This window comes from Nicotiana tabacum, chromosome 24 (assembly GCF_000715075.1).
Source record: "Nicotiana tabacum cultivar K326 chromosome 24, ASM71507v2, whole genome shotgun sequence".
Classification (NCBI taxonomy): Eukaryota; Viridiplantae; Streptophyta; class Magnoliopsida; order Solanales; family Solanaceae; genus Nicotiana; species Nicotiana tabacum.
Genome location: NC_134103.1, coordinates 37,532,689 through 37,558,549, shown reverse-complemented (window position 1 = coordinate 37,558,549; position 25,861 = coordinate 37,532,689). Strand labels below are relative to the sequence as shown.

Genomic DNA, 25,861 nt, shown 5'->3' with positions numbered 1-25,861 from the left:
GTTGGTAACATTAACTGTGACGGAAAGGTATCCAGATTGGTTTCTTCTCTTTGCTTAAGAAAATTTTTATAAATCACTATAGTTTAGAACCTAATAACTATAGTTTAGCTAATTACTATGTGTAGCTACGGTTTACGGTCAATTGTGTTTGTTGGTACAACGAATACAATCTTTATCAATTGTATTAGTTCGCGCAATTGTATTCATTTGCGCAACGAAGACAACATGTATCAACTGTAACCAAGGCGAAATACAAATGATACAACCTGTATCGACTGTATACAAGGGTCTATACAAAGGATATAACTTGTATCGATTGTATTAGTTCGCGCAACGAATACAACCAATGCGCAATACAAAAATACAGAAAAATGAAATGCTCTTGTTGAGAGTTGAACTACATCTACTAACTAAGCGAGGCTCTAACCAACTAACGGCGGGAGCTTGTTTCACTCTTGTTTTAGTTCAAAATAATTAATCTCTTATTTCATGAATTTGCTATAAAACTCAAACCTCCCCATACCCCACTATTGTTATTTTAGAACTCAAATATAGCTACGAATGGTAAATTTACTGAAAGTATAATTACGCATGATAAACACAGTGTAATTGTTTGATATGTCGTGTAATTTTCCCTTTACTACGATAAATTTCTCGCATCACACAGATACTTATACTTGTTTTAACAAATGGGAGAAAGTTTTGATATGATAAACATCTCTCCCTATAAGAGATTTTTCGGATGGTCAATGGTCACCGACTTCCATTTTATTACCTAAGTTACTAAACTATTTCTGTAATAGAAAATTACTTTATTTGACTGACTATCACAAAAGTCATTAAACTATTTTTTTTGTAACCAAAAAGCTACTGATTAATTTTGCCTAAATTTCATATAAAACTCATTAGGAGTTTGATGCATAGACAAAGTTGAGAAATCTTTTTACCACAAAAGATAGTTTAATGACTTCATGTGATATTTAAGCTACATTTAGTAAGTTTTTCATTGCAAGAAGTAGTTTGCTGACTTAGAGCTCGTTTGGCCAAGCTGTCAAAAATTGTTTATTTTAAAAAAGTATTTTTTTCAGAAGTGCTTTATCCAAAAGTATTTTTGGGAAAAAACTGTTTGTGTTTGGCCAATTCATTTAAGAAGTACTTTTTGCAACATTTGATAAATAAATTATGTTTGACCAATCTTTCGAAAAAGTGCTCTTGAGTGTCAAATTACCAAAAAGGATAATACCAAGGTCTTATAATTGTTTCAAAGAGAAAAATGAACTCAAATATTTATCGTAAGAGACTTTTATTATTTTTTATTTTATTTAATTAAAATATAAAACATAAAGTAAACAAACATATTAAAGATTTAAATCAATTTTACATATATAGTTATATCAAAACATATATTATTATCTAGTATAATGACTTATTATTTACAAGATGATTTAAATAATCAAAATACATCATTCAGTATGAATTAGAAGTCTATTCCACAAATTAATATATATTGATAATTCACCATGAAATAATAAGCAAAGTCACTCACACATTATAACATTTCTCAACAATTTCATCTCTAATTCTATCACACAACACCTCCATATAAGTAGAAGACTTCCCTTTCATTTCTAAAGGAATATCAGAAGACCCATCTCCTTCCTCAATCTCTGCAGTAACGTCTTCATTAGCATAATAGTTGAATTCCTTATCGGTCGAAGAATATTATCGGATGAAATTATGTATAGCTGTAACAAGATGATTCTGAGTGTGAAACTTAAAAGATGGCATTGAGCGTAAAATAGAAATAATTTTAAATATTATAAAAAATTATTATTTTCGTAAAAAACAATAGTTAAGTATGTTTAAATTCAAAAAGAGTAACTAATTATCAACGGCATTCAATGCATAATTTAATTTTTTTCTTAAATTTAAATTCAAAAAGTAATTATTACCTAATCTAACTAACTTTGTCCTAAATTACCAAGTGGCCTATTGTGAGGCTGTCACTTAGTTTAATGTGGATGCCTTTTCTTCTTCTTTTAATAATATATAGATTATGCGATGCAATTATAAATTTATTACCTATTGACAGGTAATTTTCACAAATTAGATTTGATAATTATTTTAAAGATTCGAGAATTAATAGCCTATAATAGAGAAATTATAAATGATTATTTATAGGAAGAGAATTGATAATCCAAAGAAGGATGTAGATAATTTGCTTCAGTGTGAAAAAAGAAGAAGATAATTTAAAAAATTACAAGACATTACACAAAGAAAAAATCAAAAACAAGAAAAGCCAATAATTTTTTTTTGAGAAGTTACAATATGATTCATGTATATGATGTCTTTAATTTTGAAAGAATGGTAAAAACTAGAAACAAAATGAAAGAACAAGCTTAAATCAGTGAGGGATAATTTGAAAAATATAAATTTATGGTGAAAATAGTTTTGTTTTGAATAAATTAATTTTCTGTTTCTGCTTCTACTTTTTGGAAGAAGCTAGAATTTTCTGTTTCTTCTCAAAAGCAGAAAAACTTTCTGCTTTTGTTGCTGGTGAAAAATACTTCACCGTCTTGGCCAAACAACTTAAATTTTTTGGGGAAAAAAAAAGTACTTTTAACCTCCGAGAAACTTGGCCAATACAGGCTCTTAGCTGCAATAAAATAAAAAAAGTACTTAAAGGCTCGTAAGCATAATAGTATAAGTATTACTGACTGTGAGACCGACTCATCGAACATAGAAAAAAGTTGGCCATAATGATCGAAAGATTTGAAATGGTATATTATATATTAAATATTATATAGGACTTGCGCATTCTTGTACAAACCAATACAAACGAAGTAATACGAATATCTCCCATAGACAATCTATTTCCATCCGATCGGTGGGAGCGAGAAAAAAGCAAATCGATCTAGTGGCTTTTCCACATAATTAATAGGGATAAGTAGGGGTGTCAATGGATATTTAAAAACTAATTAAACCGACCAAACCGTATCGTACCGAATCGATTTTTAGGTTTCATTTAATAAAATCGTAGTTTTTTTTATAAATTTATAACTGTACCGATAATTAGGATAGATTTTTTATTTTATGAAAATAAACCGAAAAATACTGAACCGTACCGAATAAATTTATCATGTAAAAAATATATTTATATATTAAGTTTAAAAATAATAAAGCACTAATTTTTTTTGGGCCTTGAAATTATGAAACAGTTACAAACCAACAAGTAAGTAAACTCAAAATCCTAATTCTCAAATCTATTATGCTACTCCTATTGAAACTAAATTATTTTCAGTATATTGACTAACAAGACACAAGGTATTGTAGCGATTATGAGTAGCAAACCACAATGTATTGAATAGGTTTCCTTTCGTATAATTTAGATTTATCTTTTTGAATATTTAATCTTCTATAGACTTTATTCTTGAATCCCAACTTGGTTAATATCTTTTCACTTGTGTGGTTTATATTTTTTTTTGTATTTGCTTAATTAGTTTCTTTTGCACTGCCGTGGAACAGTTGATGGATCTATACTTTAACCATATTTCATATTATCTTAATTCATCACTTTTCAAAATATAAAATATCTAGAGAGTTTTGCTAAATCTTATAAAAGTACGTATGCTATTGCATTCTAATTCTACTAGTGACTTTTACATGATATTAAAAAATATTACCGAAAATTAATCGAACCGTACCGATACCGAAGAGAAACCGACATGATTGGGACGGTTTCGAAAAGTCTAATTTTGGTTATATATAATAGAATAACCGAAAAATTGATATGGTACAAATTTTATAAAATAAGAGTCCGGAACCAAAATAATACATTTTTGGACTCACGACACAAAAATAGGTGGAAAAGAAAGTTAGTGACCATAATATATATATATCGTCTTTTTAAAAGACGCTATACCTTAACGGCCATTTGGCCAGTTAAGTATATGTGAATTAATTTAGGCGGAAAACTATAGCGTCTTTTGTTAAAACGTTATATATATAGCGTCTTAACAAAAGACGCTATACATATAAATATATATCGTCTCCTTCCCTTCCCCCAAAATAGAATCGTCTCCCCCCACCCTCAAAAAATCAAAACGGTCCCCCCCTCCATTTTTAATCAAAAAAACTTGTGTGGAGCCCACCCGTCCTACAAAAAGTAAAGATTCTCTATCCCACGTGCTAGCTAAGGCGTTATCTCGGACATTGTTGCTTGTTTCAACTCCAAATCACAAAATCTTCGACTTTCTAAAAACCTTAAATCGAGGTATTCCGACTTAGTTTTTGTTAAAACTTATATAAAAAAATGCATATTAGTTGTTTTTTATATGCTCTATGTTATTTTGTAATTGTTTTGCGTTTTAACTAATTTGTTATTTTTTATCCGGGCTATAAGTTTTAGTGTGCTAAAACAATTCGTAAAATAGAGAAATTGTTATTAGTTGTTAAAAAAAAATATTAATTAGTTACTTTTTATTGTGGTATATGTATTTTCGTGATTATTTTGTGATTAAATTAATTTATTAATTTTATCCGGGTTAGATTATTTATTTGCTAAAAAACTAGTAAACTAGATAAATTGTTACTTTAGTTCCATGTAGTGGTATCTTGTGGCCTAATGTAGTTCTCGTATTTGTAATGTAGTGACCTTTTAGCGTAGTAAAACATATTACCCTTTAGTGGTATCTGCTGGTAGATGGACTTCCGGTTGTTTTGCCGCATGCCATGAGAGATTATATGGGATATCAGTACCTAGAGATGTTACAGCGGCTCACCGGTTTCCGGCCAGAGGATGAGGGTGTATTGGTTGGGGTTAATCGTCTTACGTTGACGCCCGTCCGACTGCATTTGGAGGCCATGCATGATGACATTACTCATGATACACCAAATCTTCATATTAACCGGTACACGAGGTTGCTGCTGCTGCTTATGTTTGGAGGCGTATTGTTCCCGAATAGTTCGGAAAACCTAGTCAACTTGAGATTTCTTCATCATCTTGAGCGGCTAGATGATTTACATCAGTACAACTGGGGTGATGCTGTTCTTGGCTACTTGTACAGGCAGATGTGCCGGGCATGCATGGGCACCCAGCGAGATGTTGAAGGATTTATGCCGCTGCTGCAGGTGAAAACATAGTCAAATACTCTCTTCATTATAACATACATCATTAAAATATACCTTAAATTTTACGTCCAAATTGTATATTAGGTTTGGGCCTGGGAGCGGTTCCTACAGTTTCAGCAACCTCTACCACCCATAGCTCAGGATGCACCACCTTTACCGTTTCTCCTTTTGGCTAGGAGGTGGGTTGATAGGCGGGGATACAGACGCGAGTACGAGGCTCGACATAATCTCCCCTATTGCAGGGATTTGTTGGATTTGCTGAAGGATGCGCATGTAATTCTATACTTAAGTTTACTTGGCCTGGATTCATATGTGTTGCGTATACTCACAATTCCTGTTTTTACGTAATAGTTCATTTGGAGTCCATACAACGACATGCTAATAGCTAGTTTGCCCGATTATTTCTCGACCAGGCGACTTATCTAGAGCTCTTTCGTCCCATTGATGTGTCTCGATATTGTCGAGCATCATGCCACCGAGCGAGTCCTTCGCCAGTTTGGTCGACCGCAGCTTGTACCTCTACCGCCCGCTTGGCTTATGACACATTACCAGCGGGATGATCGTTCGAGGGTTGACCAGGCACATGAGGTATGGCTAGAGTTGCAGATTGAGACTTGGGACCAACGGTCTGACCTGATTCCTCCACCCCTCCACCTGATCTTATGGATGGTGAGCATGCGTATATGGGCTGGTACCGCAGCATTACCTGACTTTTCGTCGGGAATCCCGTTCATCGAGTTGGCGGTCGGTTCATTCCATACACCGGAAGACATGAGGTGCTGGTATGTTTTTTGGTATACTTAGTTATAACGTTAACATTACTGTTTCGCAATTAATATTTTACATGTTGTGCAGGTTATTGGCATACATCTGTTCCACCAGTTGGGACTGCAGATGCAGCAGCATACCGGCGAGGGAGCGGCCGCTTTGTACGACTATGGCCGGCAGGTTACAGATTTGGCTGCCCGGACATTGTAGCGTGCCCGGAATGATGAGCGCTTAGGACAAGAGGCTGATTATATGGCGCCAGAGCAGTACCATCGTGGGCCAGCAGTACAGCCTGCACGTGGTCGACGTGGCAGGGGTGCCATACGAGGTAGGGGTGTCCCACAAGGTCGTGGAGGTGGTCCCCAGCAAGGGGGCGTTGAGGTACCTGTTGAGGATGTTGGAGTTGATCAGCCAGGTGACCACCCTGAGCCACAGTCAGCTCCTAGTGATATCCCGTCATTTAGCCTGGGGCTTACTCCAGGGACCCCGTCAACTCCATTGATCGCGGGCACGACCTTTACCTCACATGACTGGGATCCGTATTTTCCTGACCCTCCAGAGGCATCGCCTGTTGCTGTTGTTCGTCGCCCACGAGATATGGATAATGGGCGCCGACTGAGTTATGGCTCATCATCGAGGGATGCTAAGGATCTTTCACAGGATTTGGTTAGTTTGTATTACAATTATTTATATTTGTGTTTATATCATTGATTAGTCATAAATATCTAAAGCCTATTGTTTTCTTTGAAGCCATCTTCCTCGCCCGTCACGGACACACTTGAGACAGATGATTATATTGAGGAGGCCGCTGAGACCATGGTAAGATATTTTAATTTTTTTTAGCTAACACGTACATTACTAATATATATTTTATATACTAAAATATCTCATTATTTTGTAGGTTACTGTTGGATCGACGACCCCTTCTACCGAGCCTGCCAGCCTTACTGACGATCATGATGCATCGCATCCTCCGATAAAGAGGCGACGTGATGAGGATGATCCTGATAGTGTAGCCAGGCGGAATGGGATGCGCCTCAGGCCAGCGGCTGCATTAAAGCATAAAGGTTGTGGGACACATTGATTTTTTAAAATTTTATGTACATATGACAATCAGTAAATAATAGCAACCTTATCTATGGTTTAGCATTATATGCGCATTATGTTATTATTTCTCGGTTTCTTTGTTATTTTAATAATAAAACTGGGCAAAATAAACATAGCAACTTAACATAATGTAAATTCGATACAACTAATAAAAATATATGACACGAAAAACACAAAGATAAAATACCACACTCAACACACACATGTGTTTGTTTAGTCACTACCGCTCATTACCCTCTGCTCCAACCACTTAAATTTCTCTTCAATTTTATTTTTTTCTTCTTCCGCCTCTTTTAGTTTCTCCTGCAGTGCCACAATTTCTTGTTGCATTTCAGAGATCTGGCGTTGGTATTCAACGTTCATATTTCAAACATACTGCAAAATTGATTTGTAGTATTCTTGGTTAATGGGTTCATCATACCATTCCTCAAACATACAATGATTTCCGCCATCGCCTCCAAACCTGTATAGACACTTCCAGTATCTACGCCCAACATTACCATCGGACCAACATGCCTTCATAATCGCATGTTTTCCACAATAACACCTTGGTTGGTCATTGCGTCCAGATATTTGTCAATGCAAGAAAAATAAAAAATTTATGGAAAGTTTTGCTATTTGTTTTGGTTAAGCGCAGATAATAACTAAAATGCGCTAGTCATTTATAGGCAAGAAAAACACATAACGTGGTATGTAATCGCGCTATGCTTCGCGTGCTAATGATTCTTTACGGTACAATAATATTTTTCTATAAGACAACTTTTCCAGAAGGGCAGCTTTATCAGGTTGACTAGACAATACACATAACGTGGTATGTAACCGCGCTATGCTATGCTCCGTATGTTAATAATTCTTTACGGTACAATAATGCTTTTCCAGAAGACAACTTTTTCAAAACGACAACTTTATCAGGTTGACAAGACAATACATATAACGTAGTATGTAACCGCGCTATGCTTCGCGTGCTAATGATTATTTACGGTACAATAATAAAGCTTCTTAAACTAAACCAAGTCATATGTATTTCAAAGACCATTTGAATAAACATTACAATATCCATTAAGAAAATACCACTACGTGTATTAATATTAAATATCAAAAAGATTGTTTTCAAAGGTTGTTTTTTTTAATGGATTTATGTTAGATTGATGTACTGAAGTATTAATGTTAAATATCAAAAAGATTTAACAGCAATGAAAACATAATTTAATTTCATACATTCGGCAAGATAAACAAGTACATACACTTATTACAACCACATAACAAAAAAAAACACTACGTGTATCTTTGATTGTTGGGCACATTAGATGAACTTCCACCAGGAGTAGGATTACCACCGACACCCAAACCAGCTGGAGGATATTTACGATGGCCGTGTCCTATTTGCGAGCATATGCCATATTTACACGCATAAACGGTATCACCAACATCCATTTGGTTCCGTATACGCGTTCTTTTTTGCACTTGTAGCTTACGCAAATACTCCTTGTTACACACCATTTTAAATGGTTCCAGCGGCCAATAATGCTCAGCACCCACTGGATGCAACTGCCCACTATAGGTGTTTAAGTATGCAGCAACACTATACTCTTGGTCTAACGGGAGGTAGATCATGCTCCCTCGTCAAATCAGGTTCGGCATTCTCTTCCTCCTCAACATCACCCTCGTCAGGGAAGGGTGTGTCATCTCCAGACTCATCGGCATTGTTGTCATAATCACTATTCTCTTCCTGACTCTGCGTATCTACCAGATCCCGATTAAATACATCGTCTTCGGGCAATTGAGTAAGGACATGACCATCAAGTTGCTCGTTTTCACTGCACAACTAAAGAAATAATGAGTTACTCAAATTGGTCCAAACAATATATATAATTTTATATATTCACTTACAAATCATAATGTATTGATATCCCATGATGCACATTATCTTGTTGATGCTGACTCCCGGATGGACCACCATGATCCAACACACCAAAACTCGGTATATTCTAACTGACCGTTGGTTCATAACTTATAAAATTCATATCTGGCCGGTACCCCCTGTGGAATATATGAGTGTTAATACAAATACAATACACAAAAATATATATCGTAACACAGTAGAAAAATTGAAGTTTACCACTCTGCTTGTGGATTATGTATACTAGGGGAGAAATTATTTTCTCGCTCCTCATTCGCCCGTGGAGATAAGTTTAGATCCGGCCAAACTCTTTCAGCCGGAACCTGTTCGGCTAAAATTGCTCCTAAATAACCACCCGATGATTGAGGAATTTCCCTACTTTGTGCAACCACATTATTGCGAATATCTTCAGCCTTGACGTACATTTCCAATATTTTTATCACAATAAATTCCTGGTATTCATCCGGAGTCCTCAAAAAATCTCTCAGAGTTTCATCGTCTTCGATGTTAAATTCAGCATAACAAGCAACCCCTTGCGGAGTCACAGAATAAGGATATCTTCCGGTTATTTTAAGATTCACCGAACGTTTGCTCACACTCATTTTTTTTACATAACAACGATACCAATGTATCGTACACCATTGTAAGTGGTAGCTTAACATGAGACTGTGGAGATAAACTATAGCTTACTGAGTTATTCGCCACCACAACCTCACCCCCCAATATAATGAAATCCTAATTCTTCGCTCTTCAGACATTATGACAAAATGCAAAACAACTTAACAAAGAAAAATTTCACAACACTTGAGAGTATTTCTGAATGATTTTTTTCAAAATCCTTAACGTCCTTAAGGTAAAAACCAGTCCGGGGGGGTGAATTATTTGAGGTATAACGTCTTAGCTTAAGACGTTATATCCAGTTGAATTATTGTTATGTCAGTTAAGCCAGAAGAATTATTTGTGGCCCCACATAATACATATAAAGTCTTAGTAAAAAGCGCTATATATACTTTGTGAAAGACGCTATACTCAACTGACCAAACGGCCATTAAGGTATAGCGTCTTTTAAAAAGACGCTATATATACTTTGGTCACTATGTATGTTTTTCGCATATTTTTATTCTTTGAGTCCAAAAGAATCACATTTTGATTCTTTGAGACCCTATGGATAAGGATGCCCATCTATGAGTAATGGAGTTTAAACGGCAAAGGGCCAAATATACCCCTGTACTTTCGAAAATGGTTTAAGAATACCCCTTGTTATACTATTGGGCTATATATACCCTTCCCGTCATACTTTGGAACAAATATACTCTTATTTTGGATGAAGTGCCACGTGTCAGCACCAGATGAAAACGACCCATTTCTTTTTTTTACCCGATCCGTTTTAAAAAATCCACCACCCGACCCGTTTTAAAATTCAATTTTTTAAAGCATATACTTTGTAAAAACTGAAAATTTCTTTTTTGTTAAAACTGAAAAAAAAAGAATTTGTAAAATATATATTTTTAAGTCTTTTCAGTTTTTTTAAAGTATTTTTTTTGTAAAAACTGAAAAAATAATTTTTTTAAAAAAAATGCTTTAAAAACTGAAAAATATATATTTTGTAAAAACTAAAAAAAAAAGAAATTTGCAAAATATATATTTTTCAGTTTTTTGAGTTTTTTAAAGTATTTTTTTGTAAAAACTAAAAAAAAAAAAATTTGCAAAATATTTTTATTTTTTTAAAACTAATGCATATGTAGTCCACTGCTTTAGGAGAGTCTTTTTTTTTCTTTCCAGTTTTTTTTTAAAAAATATATTTTTTTCAGTTTTTACAAAAAAAAAAATCTTTAAAAAAACTGAAAAGACTTAAAAATATATATTTTACAAATTTCTTTTTTTTTTCCAGTTTTTACAAAAGAAATACTTTAAAAAAACTGAAAAGGCTTAAAAATATATATTTTGTAAATTCCTTTTTTTTTTCTTTTCAGTTTTTACAAAAAATATTTCCAGTTTTTACAAAATATATGCTTTAAAAATACTGAATTTTAAAACGGGTCGGGCGGTAGATTTTTTAAAACGGATCGGGTAAAAAAAAAAAATTAGTCGTTTTTATCTGGTGCTGACACGTGGCACTCCATCCAAAATAAAAGTATATTTGTTCCAAAGTATGACGGAAAGGATATATATAACCCAATAGTATAGCGAAGAGTATTCTTAAACCATTTTTGAAAGTACAGGGTTATATATGGCTCTTTGCCGGAGTTTAAATGATTACTCCTATATTTTGTACGGGCTGAAGGCGTAAGCGGCTAAGCCAGTAAAGCAAAGGTTTAGGCCTCCTTTTTTCTATTTAAAATAGGTGCTAACGTTAATTTTTCTCCAACAATATTTAATATTCTAAGGTAAAAAGTAAAAGATCATTATAATAATAATAAACAACTATTTAGCAATGTCATTGATGGCTATATGGTCAATTGAGAAAAAATTATTAAGAGAAATTGGTTACTAAAAAATTACTTAAATAATAACTATGTATTTCAAAAAGTTAATAAAATATTAAATAAAAGTATATATGGAATTTTTTCTCGAAAAGTTTAATATCTCTCAATAAAGTTGGTGTTGGCTCTAAGTCACCATCTTTATTGAGCGGCTTTAACTGCAAAGTAAAAATGTTAATCTCTAATATCAGATAACTTGTCTTAATTATCTGTGGAGTTTTTTTTTTTTACGTGCTTGCTTAATTTTACTCTGTGCGTTATAATTTATGTGGCAGTATTTTCTTTGTAATCTATTTTAAAAAGAATGATAACTTTTTAAATTAATAATTTAACGTAAACTTTTCATTTTATAGTTTAATAAATATTTATAATTTATTTTAGATCATAAATTTAAAAATCATAATTTTTATTTAAATTTCATGTCAATTCAAACTTAGACACATAAAATAGAAAAAATGAGCGATTGAAATTCAAAGCAGTACAGCGATCCTGCTATAAAGCTCTTTAATTTTGGGTGACTGACTAACCAAAAAAGACGCGTTAAACAAATCTAGTACAGTACTCCTACTACAAAACTCTTTAATTCCCAAAAATTCTAGTGAACTCAAAGCGTGTGAATAGCAGAGCATTCTATTAGCTGTATCGCAGACAAGGTCAACTTCCATCAGTTCCTTCTTTATCATCATTACTATCATGCCCACTATTTTCTTGCACTATATATCTATTTTTAAGGAAGAAATGAAATCCAACAAACCCAATATTCTCACTTTTTTCCTTACTAAAAAATGCACACTAACACTCTGCTTTTCTGCATTTTCCTCCTTTTCAGGGTAAGTTACCATATTAATTAATTAATCTTTTGTCTTTTTCACTTTCCCAAAGTAGAAATTAATTTCTTTATAGTAGTAACACTTTGTTATTTCTTCTGTACATGTCGTGTCCATGCAGGTAATTGTTGCTGGAAACAGAGATAATTCTGGCGATTCTATAAACCCTTTTACACCAAAAGCATATTTGATCCGTTATTGGAAGAAGCAAATTTCAAACCAATTACCAAAACCTTGGTTTCTTCTCAATAAAGCGTCACCATTAAATGCTGCACAATTTGCAACATACTCAAAGTTAGCAGGGGATCAAGAATCTCTCTCAAAGGAGATTTCCTCCTTTTGCTCCTCTGCTAATCTTCTCTGTTTCCCTGACATATCATCAAGTCTAGAGAAATATGGCCAAGATGTGCAATTTTCTTCCTACATGAGCAAGAATTTCACCAACTATGGATCCAAATTGCCCCGCGGTTTCGACAGCTTCAAGAAATATGCTGAGAATGACAACCTTCCCGTGAATTCATTCCGTCAATACAGCCGTGGTGGTGCTGGCCATGATGATAAGTTTTCCACTTACGCACCAAATGGAAATGTCGTTGATCAAAGCTTCAACACTTATGGCACAGGTCAGTTCGAGCTAGGAATTTTTAAAAAATGGAAGAATGCTATAACCCAAATTTGAACATGTGATTTGATATCATTTTTGAACCACATCTACTATTACACTAGGATCTTTGCTATTATTTTGTGATGACGGTGTGCGTGGATCAACCGGTGGACATCTCCATAATTTCAGCCAGTACCTACTACCTTTCCATAAGCACAAGTACCAGATATAAGGAAAAAATCACCTAGAATCGTTCTTTAGTTCAAAGGCAACCTTATTTGCATAATATAATTTTCTACGAATGAATCTCAATTAAATGTCTTACGGGCGGATCTAAGATCTCTAATACATGGATGCACTACAAAAAAAAAGAAGAGGAAACAATATATTAAGTGGAATTTATCATATTCCTCTTGGTAAATAACTCAAGTTTTAACCGAGTATACCATTCAGCCTTGTTAGAGCATTATTGTCAACCATTAATATTATACCAATTTTAGAAAATATTTATATAAAATATAAACCCCATGGGTTCACGTTATAAATCCGCCCGTGCCCTTACTTCCACCTACCTATGCCCTTGGCATAGATGCACCAAAGCAGAGTCAGAATCTATACTTGATCAATTAAAACTTTATATTCTTATAATTAAACTCATTGCCCTCTTGAAATTAGTATTCAAAATATAATACATAATTGCAATTTGAGTGATGGTATGCTCAGTTATAAAAGATACTGGTTTCGCAGGCCTATCTGCTGGTGGGGTTAGCGAGTTCAAGAATTACGCCCCCAATGTCAACGTCCCTAATCTACGGTTCACCACCTACTCGACTGAGGTAGCGGGCAGAAAACAGTCTTTTACGAGCTATACAAAAGATACAAATTCTGGGGACCAATCTTTCACAAGCTACGGAAAAAATAGTAACGGAGCAGTTAACGATTTCACCAGCTATGCAAATAACTCCAATGTTATAGGCTCAACATTTACCAACTATGGCGAATCAGGAAATGGCGGGGGTAACACGTTCAAATCCTACGGGTCTAATGCAAATGTACCAGAAAATAGTTTCAAAAATTATGGTGTTGATGGTAATGCTCCTTTCGAGACTTTTATTAATTATCGCGACAAGTCTAATGTTGGAGATGATAAATTCACATCCTACGTCGACGATCCAAATGCTGGCAAAGCTAATTTCGAGAATTATGGTCAGTCATTTGGTGAAGGGTCTGATACATTCAGTAAATATGGATCTGGTATTACTGACGCACAAACAGTTGGATTCAAGACTTATGGTGTGAACACGACTTTTAAAGAGTATGGAAAAACAGTTGTCACATTTGCTGACTACAAAAACAAGACCATTAATCAGGTTTCAGTTTCATCTTCCTTGGTGTCTGATAAAAATGCGAAAAACAAATGGATTGAGCCAGGGAAATTTTTTAGAGAAAAAATGTTGAAAACAGGAACTATTATGCCTATGCCTGATATTCGAGATAAAATGCCAAAAAGATCATTTTTGCCTAGAGTGATAGCTTCAAAATTACCATTTTCTACCTCAAAAATTAGTGACCTAAAGACAATTTTCCACGCCAGAGACGATTCTCAGATGGGGAAAATGATGAGCGATGCATTGACGGAGTGTGAAAGATCGCCGAGCGCTGGCGAGACCAAACGGTGTGTTAACTCGGTTGAGGACATGATTGACTTTTCCACCTCAGTGTTAGGTCGAGACGTCGTCGTTAGGACAACTGAGAACACAAAGGGGTCAAAGGGAAATATTATGATAGGATCAGTCAAAGGAATCAACGGTGGGAAAGTAACCAAATCAGTTTCTTGTCATCAGAGTTTGTTCCCGTACTTAGTTTACTATTGCCATTCGGTTCCTAAAGTTCGGGTATACGAAGCGGATATTTTGGATCCCAATTCGAAGGCTAAGATTAATCATGGCATTGCCATCTGTCATGTGGACACGTCATCTTGGGGAGCCAATCATGGAGCTTTTATTGCACTCGGCTCGGGACCCGGGAAGATTGAAGTTTGTCATTGGATCTTTGAGAATGATATGACTTGGGCAGTTGCTGACTGAAATGGATCCTCTAATGTTCTTATTCGGGTCTAATCATTTAGGATTACCAAAGAAAATAAAGGTAAACCACTTGTTTGGCCCTATAGTTATCATAAACAACTTATATAAGTATTTATTATATACAGTCAATTTTTCTTGTTCTGATTATCATTGACTAATTTTGATGCAACCTTTTAAGCTTCTACTCCTAATGTTCCTCAGAAGTTTTTATCCTTTCTCTTAATTAGGCAATGAAGTTATTATCCGTATTGGAGCGTCAGTTTTTAGTAAGTCTATAATTAATCGAAAAGGCAATGTTAATGGAGGCAAACTCAAGATGTGAAACTTATAATTTCAAAAGTCTAGTATATTTAAGTTATTAAATCCTAAATTAATAATTTTTATATATTTAATAAATTTCTTATAATAAATACAAAATTTAAACCAAAACAAATTCTACCGAACTCATAAGCTACTCTAGCTCCCCCCAATGGTGCAATGAACGATGCCAATATACGTGTTGTTGTGCTGTTGGTGACCGAAAAAGCAATCAGGAAAAATAACAAGATAGGGGGAAATGAGGAGAAATGAAAGCCTACATAAGCAAATAAGACTACACAAAATCACGTGTAAAACGTAAACAGTGTATATGATATGTGGCAAGTGTTAGGTGGTCCTAACGACATTCAAATTCTACTGTTACTCTGTGCTATATTATAATGCATTGGACAAATCATGTTCCAGCTGTTTGTGGGCCAATTGCGAGTTGGTCTTTTCCTTGCTGAATAATTATTAAATATATTAGTTTTATTTTACAAATGGACCCCTCAAGTCGGATATATGATAGTGTTGAGAAAATATTTATATCTCGTATAATTCAGTCCAAAACCTAACTTATGGGATGAATATTGTTTAAGCCTATATAAGAAAACAATTCGGTCCTTCTAGGCACTTTAGCAATCCCCTACGCTCGGGACCTAGAGCAAATAGGGTAATCTAATATTCTTTTCGTTTTAAAAAGATTGTCCTAGTTTGATTTGACATAAAATTTAATAAAGAATAATTTTTGTTGAGATATGTGGTCTTAAATAAGCCAAAATATTTGTGTGACTGTAAAATTTTTGAAACTTGTGATCTAAAATCTGTCATAACATTTGTGTTGCTATCAGGGGCGGATCCACCTCCCCACCTATGGGTTCACGTGAACCCGATAGATTTTGTCCAATCAGTGTAAATGCGTTCGAAATATTTATTAAATATCTATAAATGTTTGAATGTGAACCCAGTTACTATCGAAAATTTACTCGAGATCGTTGCAGGAACCCATAAACATTAAATTCTGGATCCTCCTCTGGTTGCTATAAATATTTCTATTAAGGAAATATTGAAATGCGCCAATCCTTTTTAAACAGACTAATAATGAAATAGTGCTAATCTTTTTGAAATAGAGAAAACACCATATAAATAAATTACACTATAGACGTAATTAATTTAAGAAGTTAACTCATGGAGTGAGGATTTTTTAAGACCATATAATAAAACAGCAAGCAATTTTATCTAATGGCGTGAATAATGTAACACATAAAAATGTACATATTTAGCTAGCGTTTGACCATAAATTTTCAAATTTATTCTGAAAAATCTGATTTGGATGAAGTTTGGTTTGAAGATGAAAATGTGTTTTGACATCTATTTTGGGTGAAGTTTGGTTTGGAAAAATATGAAACATGACTTATACCCACAAGTTCTAAAAACTACCACAAATACCCAACATTATCATTATCAATAACATTCATTATATTATCGCAAACCATAATTCTGAACATAAATAAATTTGATACAAAATTGTCATTTTTATAATGAATTACACGATACACTATCAGATGACCGAGAAGACGAAACAATATCGTTACAAAATAATAAATTGTGGGCTCTTTATAAAATATAAAAGTTTGAGACAATTTTTAAAAAATATAATATTAATATTTTGGCCCAAAACCAGCTATTGAGCTGGTTTTGAAATTTGAGATTTGGCCAAAATATAGGCAAAATCTATGACCAAATATGTGTTTGCCAAATAAAACCTAAATAAATTTTGAAAAAATTTATGACCAAACGGGTCCTTAGACTTGTATTTTGACCCATCAATCTTATGAGACAAGTGAATAATAACAATTTCTATCTTATAATTATTGCGGCATAATCCAAATAATTTTGTAAGTAGTCCAAAATTGTACTGGCAACAACATCTATGGTCACCGGTGAATGTGTCTGGTTAGAGGTAGAAATGCATGATTGGTGAGTTTACGTTTGGTAGTGATTGAAAAGAATGGATAAATTATCTTATTTTTCTTGTTTTAGTCCCTTGATGTGACTATTAGGGATGCTGTCATGTGATTCAGTCACCTACTCATTTAATATAGTCGTACCTGTGTCCCGATGGGTGACCCTACGAAGTACTCGTGGTGCATTTTTTTTTTTTGAGTTCGGAATCAAAATGTGAATTTTTTGGATTTAAAGAATTAAAATGTGTAAAAAAAAAATATAGTAACCTTTTTATATATAACACTTTTTAAAGGTTGCTATATCTTAACGAGCCATTTAAAAAGGCGCTATATTTGAATACACATGGCTTAGAAAAAATAGATAAATAGAATTTAATGTACCGAAAGAAGAGTAGAGTGCTAGGTGATGTAATGATTAAATGCTAGGTATAAAATTGATTTTGGCCTCGAGTTCCACGGTTCGATTCCTTCCACCGGCATTATTTTGTTTTCCTAATTTTTTTTTTCTTTTCTTTTCATTATTTGGTTTAAGTATTTAGATATAAATACTTTATTATTTATAATTACTTTTCAATGTAATTAAAATAATTTAATATTTATTAGAAAATTATGATTTTTGAATTCATTTAAAGTAAAAAAAAATGAGAAGCCTTTTATTATTTCATTAAAAAATTTACCGATATTTTTAATAGTTGTTATTTTGTATTATACGTAAAACAAAATTATTTTTTTCTCCTTTTATTTTCAAATTAGATTATGAGTTTTATTTTATAGTTAAAATTTTCATAAGAGAATAATATATATAGTTTAATCTAATGCTTTAATTTTTATTTTTTTTTTTGATATCTTTCTTTTTAAATTTAGTTATTTAAATTTTAGTTATATTTACACTATATGAATTTTATTAATCGAAATTCTAATTATAAATCTTATAATTTTCTTATTATTAAATATAAATTATTATAACTATTTAATCCTTAAAATTATAATCGAAGAATTATTATTATCTAAATAATGGATTATGATTTTCATATTCTTATTAGGACAATTAATTAAATGATTGTTCATAAACTAAATGGTCATAATACAGTTTAGTTTATAAAAATTTAGTATAGAAAAATTAATTAAATGATTTTTCATAAATTAAATGGTTATATTTAGTTTAGTTTAGGATAATTCTTATTAGAAAAGATTTAGTCTATGAGCAACCATTTAATTAGTTTTCCTAATAAGAATTATATTCCATTACTTAGTTAATAATAATCCTAATGGATTATAAGAACAATCATAATTTTATTTAAATTTTTTAAATGGATAATACAATTACAATAGCCAAGGAATAAAAGGAGAAACAAAAAAAACATTTCAGGAAAAATATAAAAAATATAATTAGAATTTTGATTAATAACTAAAATTAAAAAGAAAAATCTTAAAAAATAAAAGAATTCCAAGTAACAGATTAAACTGTATATATTAATTAAATTTCTCTTATGAAAATTTTAACCTTAAAATAAAACTCATTATTCTAATTTGAAAATAAAAGTAGAAAAAATTAATTTTGTTTTACGTATAATACAAAATAACAACTATTAAAAATGTCGGTAGATTTTTTAACGAAATAATAAAAGGCTTCGTTTTTTTTTTTTAAACTTTTAATGAATTCAAAAATCATAATTTTCTAATAAATATTAAATTATTTTAATTGTATTGAAAAGTAATTACAAATATTAAAGTATTTATATCTAAATACTTAAACAAAATAATGAAAATAAAAGAAAAATGAAAAAGAAATAGGAAAATATTTATATCTAAATACTTAAACAAAATAATAAAAATAAAAGAAAAATAAAAAAGAAATAGGAAAACAAAATAATGCTGGTGGAAGGAATCGAACCTTGGACCTTAAGGCCAAAACCTACTTCATATGTAGGCCTTAACCATTGCACCACGCAGCTCTCTACTTTTGTTTTGGTACATTAAATTCTACTTATCTGCTTTTCGTGCGCTATGTGGATTCAAATATCACGCCTTTTTAAAAGGGCGCTATACCTTAACGGGCAAACGACTGTTAAGGTATAGCGCCCTTTAAAAGGGCGTTATATATATAAAAAGGTCACTATATTTCTTTCCACACATTTTGGTTCTTTAAGTCCAAAAGAATCATATTTTGGTTCCGGACTCTTCCTTTTTGCATCTTTATCTTCATAAATTAGGGTAACGTTTATATACACATTACCTTTTCCAAACTGTATTTAATTTGTGAAATTTTACTGAATTCATTATTATTATTGTTGTTGTTGTACCAAATAATTGTCAGCAAAAAATGCATACGGTAAGTATGTCATTTGGCCCCAATTGTGGAAGGAAGATTTTACATATTTGTTTTATTTTAAGGGTCGTTTTGAATATTTTTTGGTTGAAGGCGAAAAAGATAATATTTAAAGTTAAAATTAATAAAAAGTATTCGGAAATTTTATTTAAAAAAAAATGATGTTACATCAAGAGGAGAGAAAAAAGTGTAAGGAACGCAAAACTCCTTATGGAATTTGATCTCTCCACCTATAGTGTGGAAGGTAGGGTGTATCACTAACTGAGTTGGCTCTCAAATCCAGAATATTTAAAAGTTAAAATTGTGTTTATATATTTTACTTGAAAAGAAATTATAATTTTGTGAATCAAAATTATTATTTCACTTGATACTTCTTAAACCAGTTTTATAAATTCAAATCTCTAGTTTAAGTTAATGGTGAGATATTGACAAAATATGAAACAAACCTTTATAAGTAATATATATGTCCAAACGCCTACTCAGTGTCTTGAGTTTATTTTAATGATGATTATTTTAACTACTTTTGATAGTGATATTTAACTTAAATAATTAAAATTAAAGAAGATAGAAATTTTCCACCATTCCAAAGAGAATGACGAGTTCAATAGTTTTCAATCTGAAATAATGAAGACATAAACGAGAAGTCAATTTCCGTATCTGTTCGTCTTAAATTGGTCCTAACACTTGTCATAAATCGTACTGGAAGGGAGTTGAAATGATGATAAAACCACAGTCAATTAACATGTCTGTTCTCTTGATCGTGATTAGAACGAGAGATTCACCTACAAATATCATTCTCACTGCCAAATTGTCTTTGTCATCTTCCCCCGCGCACCACCACAGCCGTCCATGTTTCAACTTCAGTCGGCATGAGAATGTGTAGAAAATTTTAACAAATTTCAAGTGAAGTCAACATTATTTTGAAATTAGCCATTCAATTCAATCCAATCTTATGCCGTTTTCCGCAAGTACACAGATGGCTAAACTGTAATTAAGATTCAAAAAAAGTATAATATATCGCCTAACAGCTACAATAACAATTGGTTCAGCAAGAGCACCGTATGAGGTAAAATTGGTTCATAATCAATTGTCGAATGGTGGCACGATACGTGGAACCGAGGACAAGCAAAAGACAAGTCAAGTAACAACCAGTGCCGGATACAACAACTGTGATTAACATTGAGTAAATCCCGAAGGAAGCATAGTTAACGAGAGTATGTCGAGTATTTGTCCTCTGATAGCATTCAATGAGGGAATATTCTCTCATATTAAATGAGCGACCGTTGCAAGAAATATTTGCCTTCATGGCCTGCCGTTACATATTCACCAATGTCTCCTTTATTATTATTATTTAAGTGAGGTTTGATCCTAGAATCTTGTTTCCCTAGGCATGACTATAAATAGCAGACTCAACGGCCATTGTAAGACAAGAAATTATTGGCAAAACATATGCTATATTTCACTTTCGCTTTCAATTAAACAACTTTATTTGCTCTTTTACATTGCTTTCATTTATGTCCTGTGAGACATTGCGCTCGGAGCCAAGGTTGTCATCTTCTTCAATTTCAATTGCTAAGTCTTATTTTTAATTTTATTTCTTTATTATTTTTAGATCAAATTAGTTCGCTTGTCTATAAACCACATAACAAATTTAACTGTGCTGTTTTATGGGTAAATAGTTTGGCGCCCACCGTGGGGCTTAGACAATTGTGTAATTGCTTTGATCATTACGTTTGTTACTAACGTGTTTGTTTTTTCCTTAGCAAGAAATAAGAAATGGCAGTTAATGATGTCAACATCACGCACAACGTTGAGGAACGCGAAGATTTGCCTCAACATGATGACTCAATCAGTGACACCCGTAATGAAGTGACGAAACAACTTCGGGTTCATGAAGGGCAGTATCCCTGGCATGTGCGGGAGTCAACTCCCGATGATGCGGACGAGGAACATGTCGTGGAACCCGTGAAAATCTTAAGGGAACAACAGAAAGCAATCATGAGTCACCTCTCGAGGCAGGACCGGGTAATGACGGAGTTGAAACAAACGTTGTCGGGTGCTTCTAGTAATGCAAACAGAAGGGCCTGGTTCCCCTCAGTGTTCCTGCAAATCAAACGGCTCAAAGAGTTCATAATAACACCACAAGGGATGAAGTCGATTTTGACGGTGCTGGAGGGACCGGTAGCAGATCTGGGAATGACAACGGGAATGATCCCTTCAAAACTGAGTTTATGAGATTTATGAGGGGAATGATTGAATAAATGGATCAAAATGCGAAGGAGTTCCACGCTCGAATGGATCAGATTTCGGGTACACCACTAGTACTAAAGGGGCCAGATTCGAAAAAATACACACAATTACCGTTTAAACCGAGCGCAACACCAGAATTGATTTCGAAGAGGTTCTAGATGCCGGACATACCAAAATACGATGGGACTTTATAACCGCAGGAGCATCTCACAACCTACACCACATCTGTAAAGGGGAGTGATTTGGCTCAACATGAGATCAAATCTGTCTTACTATAGAAGTTTGGTGAAACCCTCACAAAGGGGTCCCTAACTTGGTATTTACTCTTACCTGAGTATTCGATTGACTCTTTTAAAATGCTAGCAGATTCATTCATTAAGGCCTATGCCAGGGCAAGGAAGGTCCAAACGAGGAAGGTAGACATATTAAGGATTGCACAAGGTGAGTTCGAATTGCTGCGAGAATTCGTGATTCGGTTCCAGAAAGAGAGGATTTTGCTACTGGCTGTACCAGACGAGTAGGCAACAGAGGCATTTACAAAAGGTTTGAATCTATAGAGCTCTAACACCTCCTGAAACTTAAAGGAAAGCCTGCTCGAATTCCAAGCAACTATAAGGAGGATGTCCATACCGTTACGAGTCGAAAATAAGAATAGAAGACGATTAGTTCGAGTTCTCGACATCAACCAAGGGACGAGACTAAGACAAAAACTAGGAAAAGTTTAAAAGAGACTTTGATACGGATCGGCAGTATCCGAAAGGTCATTTTCTGCCATATGAAAGAACCGAAGGTCACATCAGCAAGGGGCTTCGGTCCTCGGATAGGTTCACTCTGGATAGAAGAGCTGATTGTGGCCGAAACAACATGTCATTACAAGAAAAAGAGGTGCCGGGGGACCGGGGCATCACATATCCCAGGTTATCAGATTACAACTTCAAGATCAGCTTAGTGGAGTTGGCATCGGCGATGCGGAATATCAAAGAAGCACGATTCCCGAAGCCAATCATATCCACCCCCAGCCAAAGGGACCCTAACTTGTGGTGTGAATATCATGGGACTCACGATCATAGAACTGAGGACTGTCGGCATCTACGTGAAGAGATGGCGATATTATTGAAAAATGGCGATCTCAGGGAATTCTTAAGTGATCGAGCCAAGAATAATTACGGTCGAAGCCAAGACAATGCAGAACCTTCGAAGGCAGCAAGAGACTCCCCTCAGTTAACTATCAACATAATTTTCGGGGGGGGGGGGGGGGAAATTAATGGTGTAACCTTCTCGGCGGCCAAGAAAACAAAGATATCAGTGACTCACAGTAAGAGACTCCGGAAAGTCGCAGAAGATGATATCACCTTCACGGAGGAAGACGCTGACGAACTTCTTCTTCCACATAACGACGCTATGGTAATCTCTCTTAATGTTTTAGATTTCAAAATTAAGCATATTTTGGTTAACCCAGGAAGCTTAACCAACGTTATCTAATAGAGGGTGCTGGAGCAAGCAAAACAGACCGAAAGCATCATTTCGGTGACAAAACCCTTAGCTGGATTCAACTTGACAAGTATGAAAACCCGAGGAGAGATCTTGCTACATATGAAGGGGTAACCAATTCCACCTTATTCGAAGTGGTAGACAGCAACATGGGCTACAACGTAATCCTCGGAAGGCAGTGGATACATAAAATGAAGGTTGTGCCATCAACATATCATCAACTGCTGAAATTTCCAACCCTAGATGGAATCAAGCAGATAAGAGGAATGATATGTGGCAAGTCTTAGGTGGTCCTAACGACATTCACATTCTACTGTTACGTTGTGCTATATTATAATGCATTGGACAAATCATGTTCCAGCTGCTTGTGGGCCAATTGTGAGTTGGTCTTTTTCTTGCTGAATAATTATTAAATATATATTAGTTTTATTTTACAAATTGACCCCTCAAGTCGGATATCTGATAGTGTTGAGAAAATATATATCTCGTATAATCCAGTCCAAAAGCTAACTTATGGGATGAATATTGTTTAAGCCTATATAAGAAAACAATTCAGTCTTTCTAGACACTTTATCAACCCCCACGCTCGAGACCTTAAGAGCAAATAGGGGCAGTCTAATACCATATAAAAAATTACACTATTGTATACGGGTAGAACCAGTCTCATAGTACATCCTGGTCTCCGACATGGTAAGCCAAGCTCGAGATATGGTAACAAGAGAGCTTAGATCGAGGTAGAAATCTCATCAATTTGGAATCCGTAGTAGAACGCCCGCCCTCGAGGATGTCGGGGCCGTGATTCGGGATCGGTCCCTAGCCTCGACTAACTTCGAAGAACGTTGTCAGATAGTCAAGCTTGGCCAACAGAAGGTTGTGATAACCATGACCGACCGAATATCACGGCGGAGATCTCGACACGTATCGATAAGGGATCGACAATCAGTTAATTAGAGGATTTTTACCATTTATAGAGTTGTATCTAATATTGGACTCTTCTACTATATAAATGGGGTCTAATAATTCTTCTGTGTCTTGACATCGATCGAAGTATATTCGGCTCGAGGGTGGCTAACCTTCCAAGGCTGAAATTACCCAATTCGTGTGGTTTGCATTAACTTTACCATCATTTATTTTAATCGCAATCTAATTTATCATTTTGTGTCAAGTTAATTCACGTACCCTTAAAACCACATACAAATTCAATTGTTATCCGATTTTGAGGGTAAACAGTTTGGCGTCCACCGTGGGGCTAAGGATAATAGTGGTTATTTAATACAAATCTCCATAGCACACACTACTTTACACTTGTTCTCTGAAGTGTCTCTAATTTAAGGTTAAACCTCAAAATATCAAACTCTCAATAAACACATTTACATGTTGACAATGAGTCCGGTCATCACGGCGAAAACAATAACATAGCGCCCGGTGATGAGGTACCGCCCGTTGATCCTATCGGAACTCCAATCGCGGACCAGACTGAAGCTAATTCACATATGGCTATCAACACTAACCCTCCTACTGACCCCGAGAATAGTGTCCGTGGTGGAGCCCGATCAACGGCTCAAAATACACAAAAGATTGGAGGAGACAAGATCAATTTACGGGCAATGTTCGAAATGTTGCAAGCTCAACAATTGGCGATAACTCAATTCCAGAACCAAAGCCGCGCATCGAGAAGAGTTGTACCCGATCCACCCCGGGAAGTCACCTGCAAGGATGAACCGGTCGCAGAGAGCCCGAATGAAAAAGAATCAGGGACCAACCCCGAGATCATAAAGATTCCCGAGTAACTGACAAAACGGGTAGAATCAGGGGAGAAGAAAATCGAAGCTAGTGACAAAAAGTTGGAAACCTACAATTCTAGGGTCGACCAAATACGAGGAGCACCGCCGATAATGAAAGACCTGGATTCCAAGAAGTTTGTGCAAAAACCTTTTCCCCCGAGCACGGCTCCAAAGACGATCCCAAAGAAGTTTCGCATGCCCAAGATTCCTAAGTACAATGGAACGACCGACCCAAATGAGCATGTAACCTCATACTTATGTGCCATCAAAGGGAAAGATTTGGAGGACGATGAGATCGAGTCTGTCCTGTTGAACAAGATCGGAGAGACCCTGTCAAAAGGAGCTATAATATGGTATCACAACTTACCTCCTAATTCTATTGACTCATTTGCTATGCTTGTAAATATTTTCGTGAAAGCACATACCGGGACTATCAAGGTCGAGACCAGAAAGTCAGACCTCTTCAAAGTAAAACAGAGTGATAATGAAATACTCAGAGTGTTTGTGTTCCGTTTCCAAATGGAGAGAATGGACTTACCCCCGGTTGTGGACGATTGGGCCGTTCAATCTTTCACCCAGGGACTCAATGTTCGAAGCTCGGTGGCTTCACAATAGTTGAAACAAAACCTGGTAGAATATTCGACTGTTACTTGGGCCGACGTGCATAACCGGTATCAATCAAAAATCAGAGTCTAAGATGAACAACTTGGGGCCTTTTCGGGGTCCGTTTATCCCATCAGAACTGCCGATAGAGCCAAGAGAGACATTGATCGTGAACCGAGATCAAGCAGGGATCGTTATCAACCGTACAATGGGGATCAGAGAGGTAACGGACTC

At 34.6% G+C, this 25,861-nt stretch overlaps 1 protein-coding gene across 1 annotated transcript; it reads left to right on the top strand.

The window, feature by feature from the left end:
* The first annotated feature begins 11,912 nt into the window (after window positions 1-11,912).
* On the top strand, window positions 11,913-15,088 carry LOC107820175 (polygalacturonase non-catalytic subunit AroGP3). The gene is made up of 3 exons (XM_016646402.2): window positions 11,913-12,218; window positions 12,337-12,838; window positions 13,567-15,088. The coding sequence occupies exons 1-3, from the start codon at window positions 12,174-12,176 to the stop codon at window positions 14,904-14,906; spliced, it is 1,887 nt and encodes a 628-aa protein (XP_016501888.2). The 5' UTR covers window positions 11,913-12,173; the 3' UTR covers window positions 14,907-15,088.
* The last annotated feature ends 10,773 nt before the right edge of the window (window positions 15,089-25,861 follow it).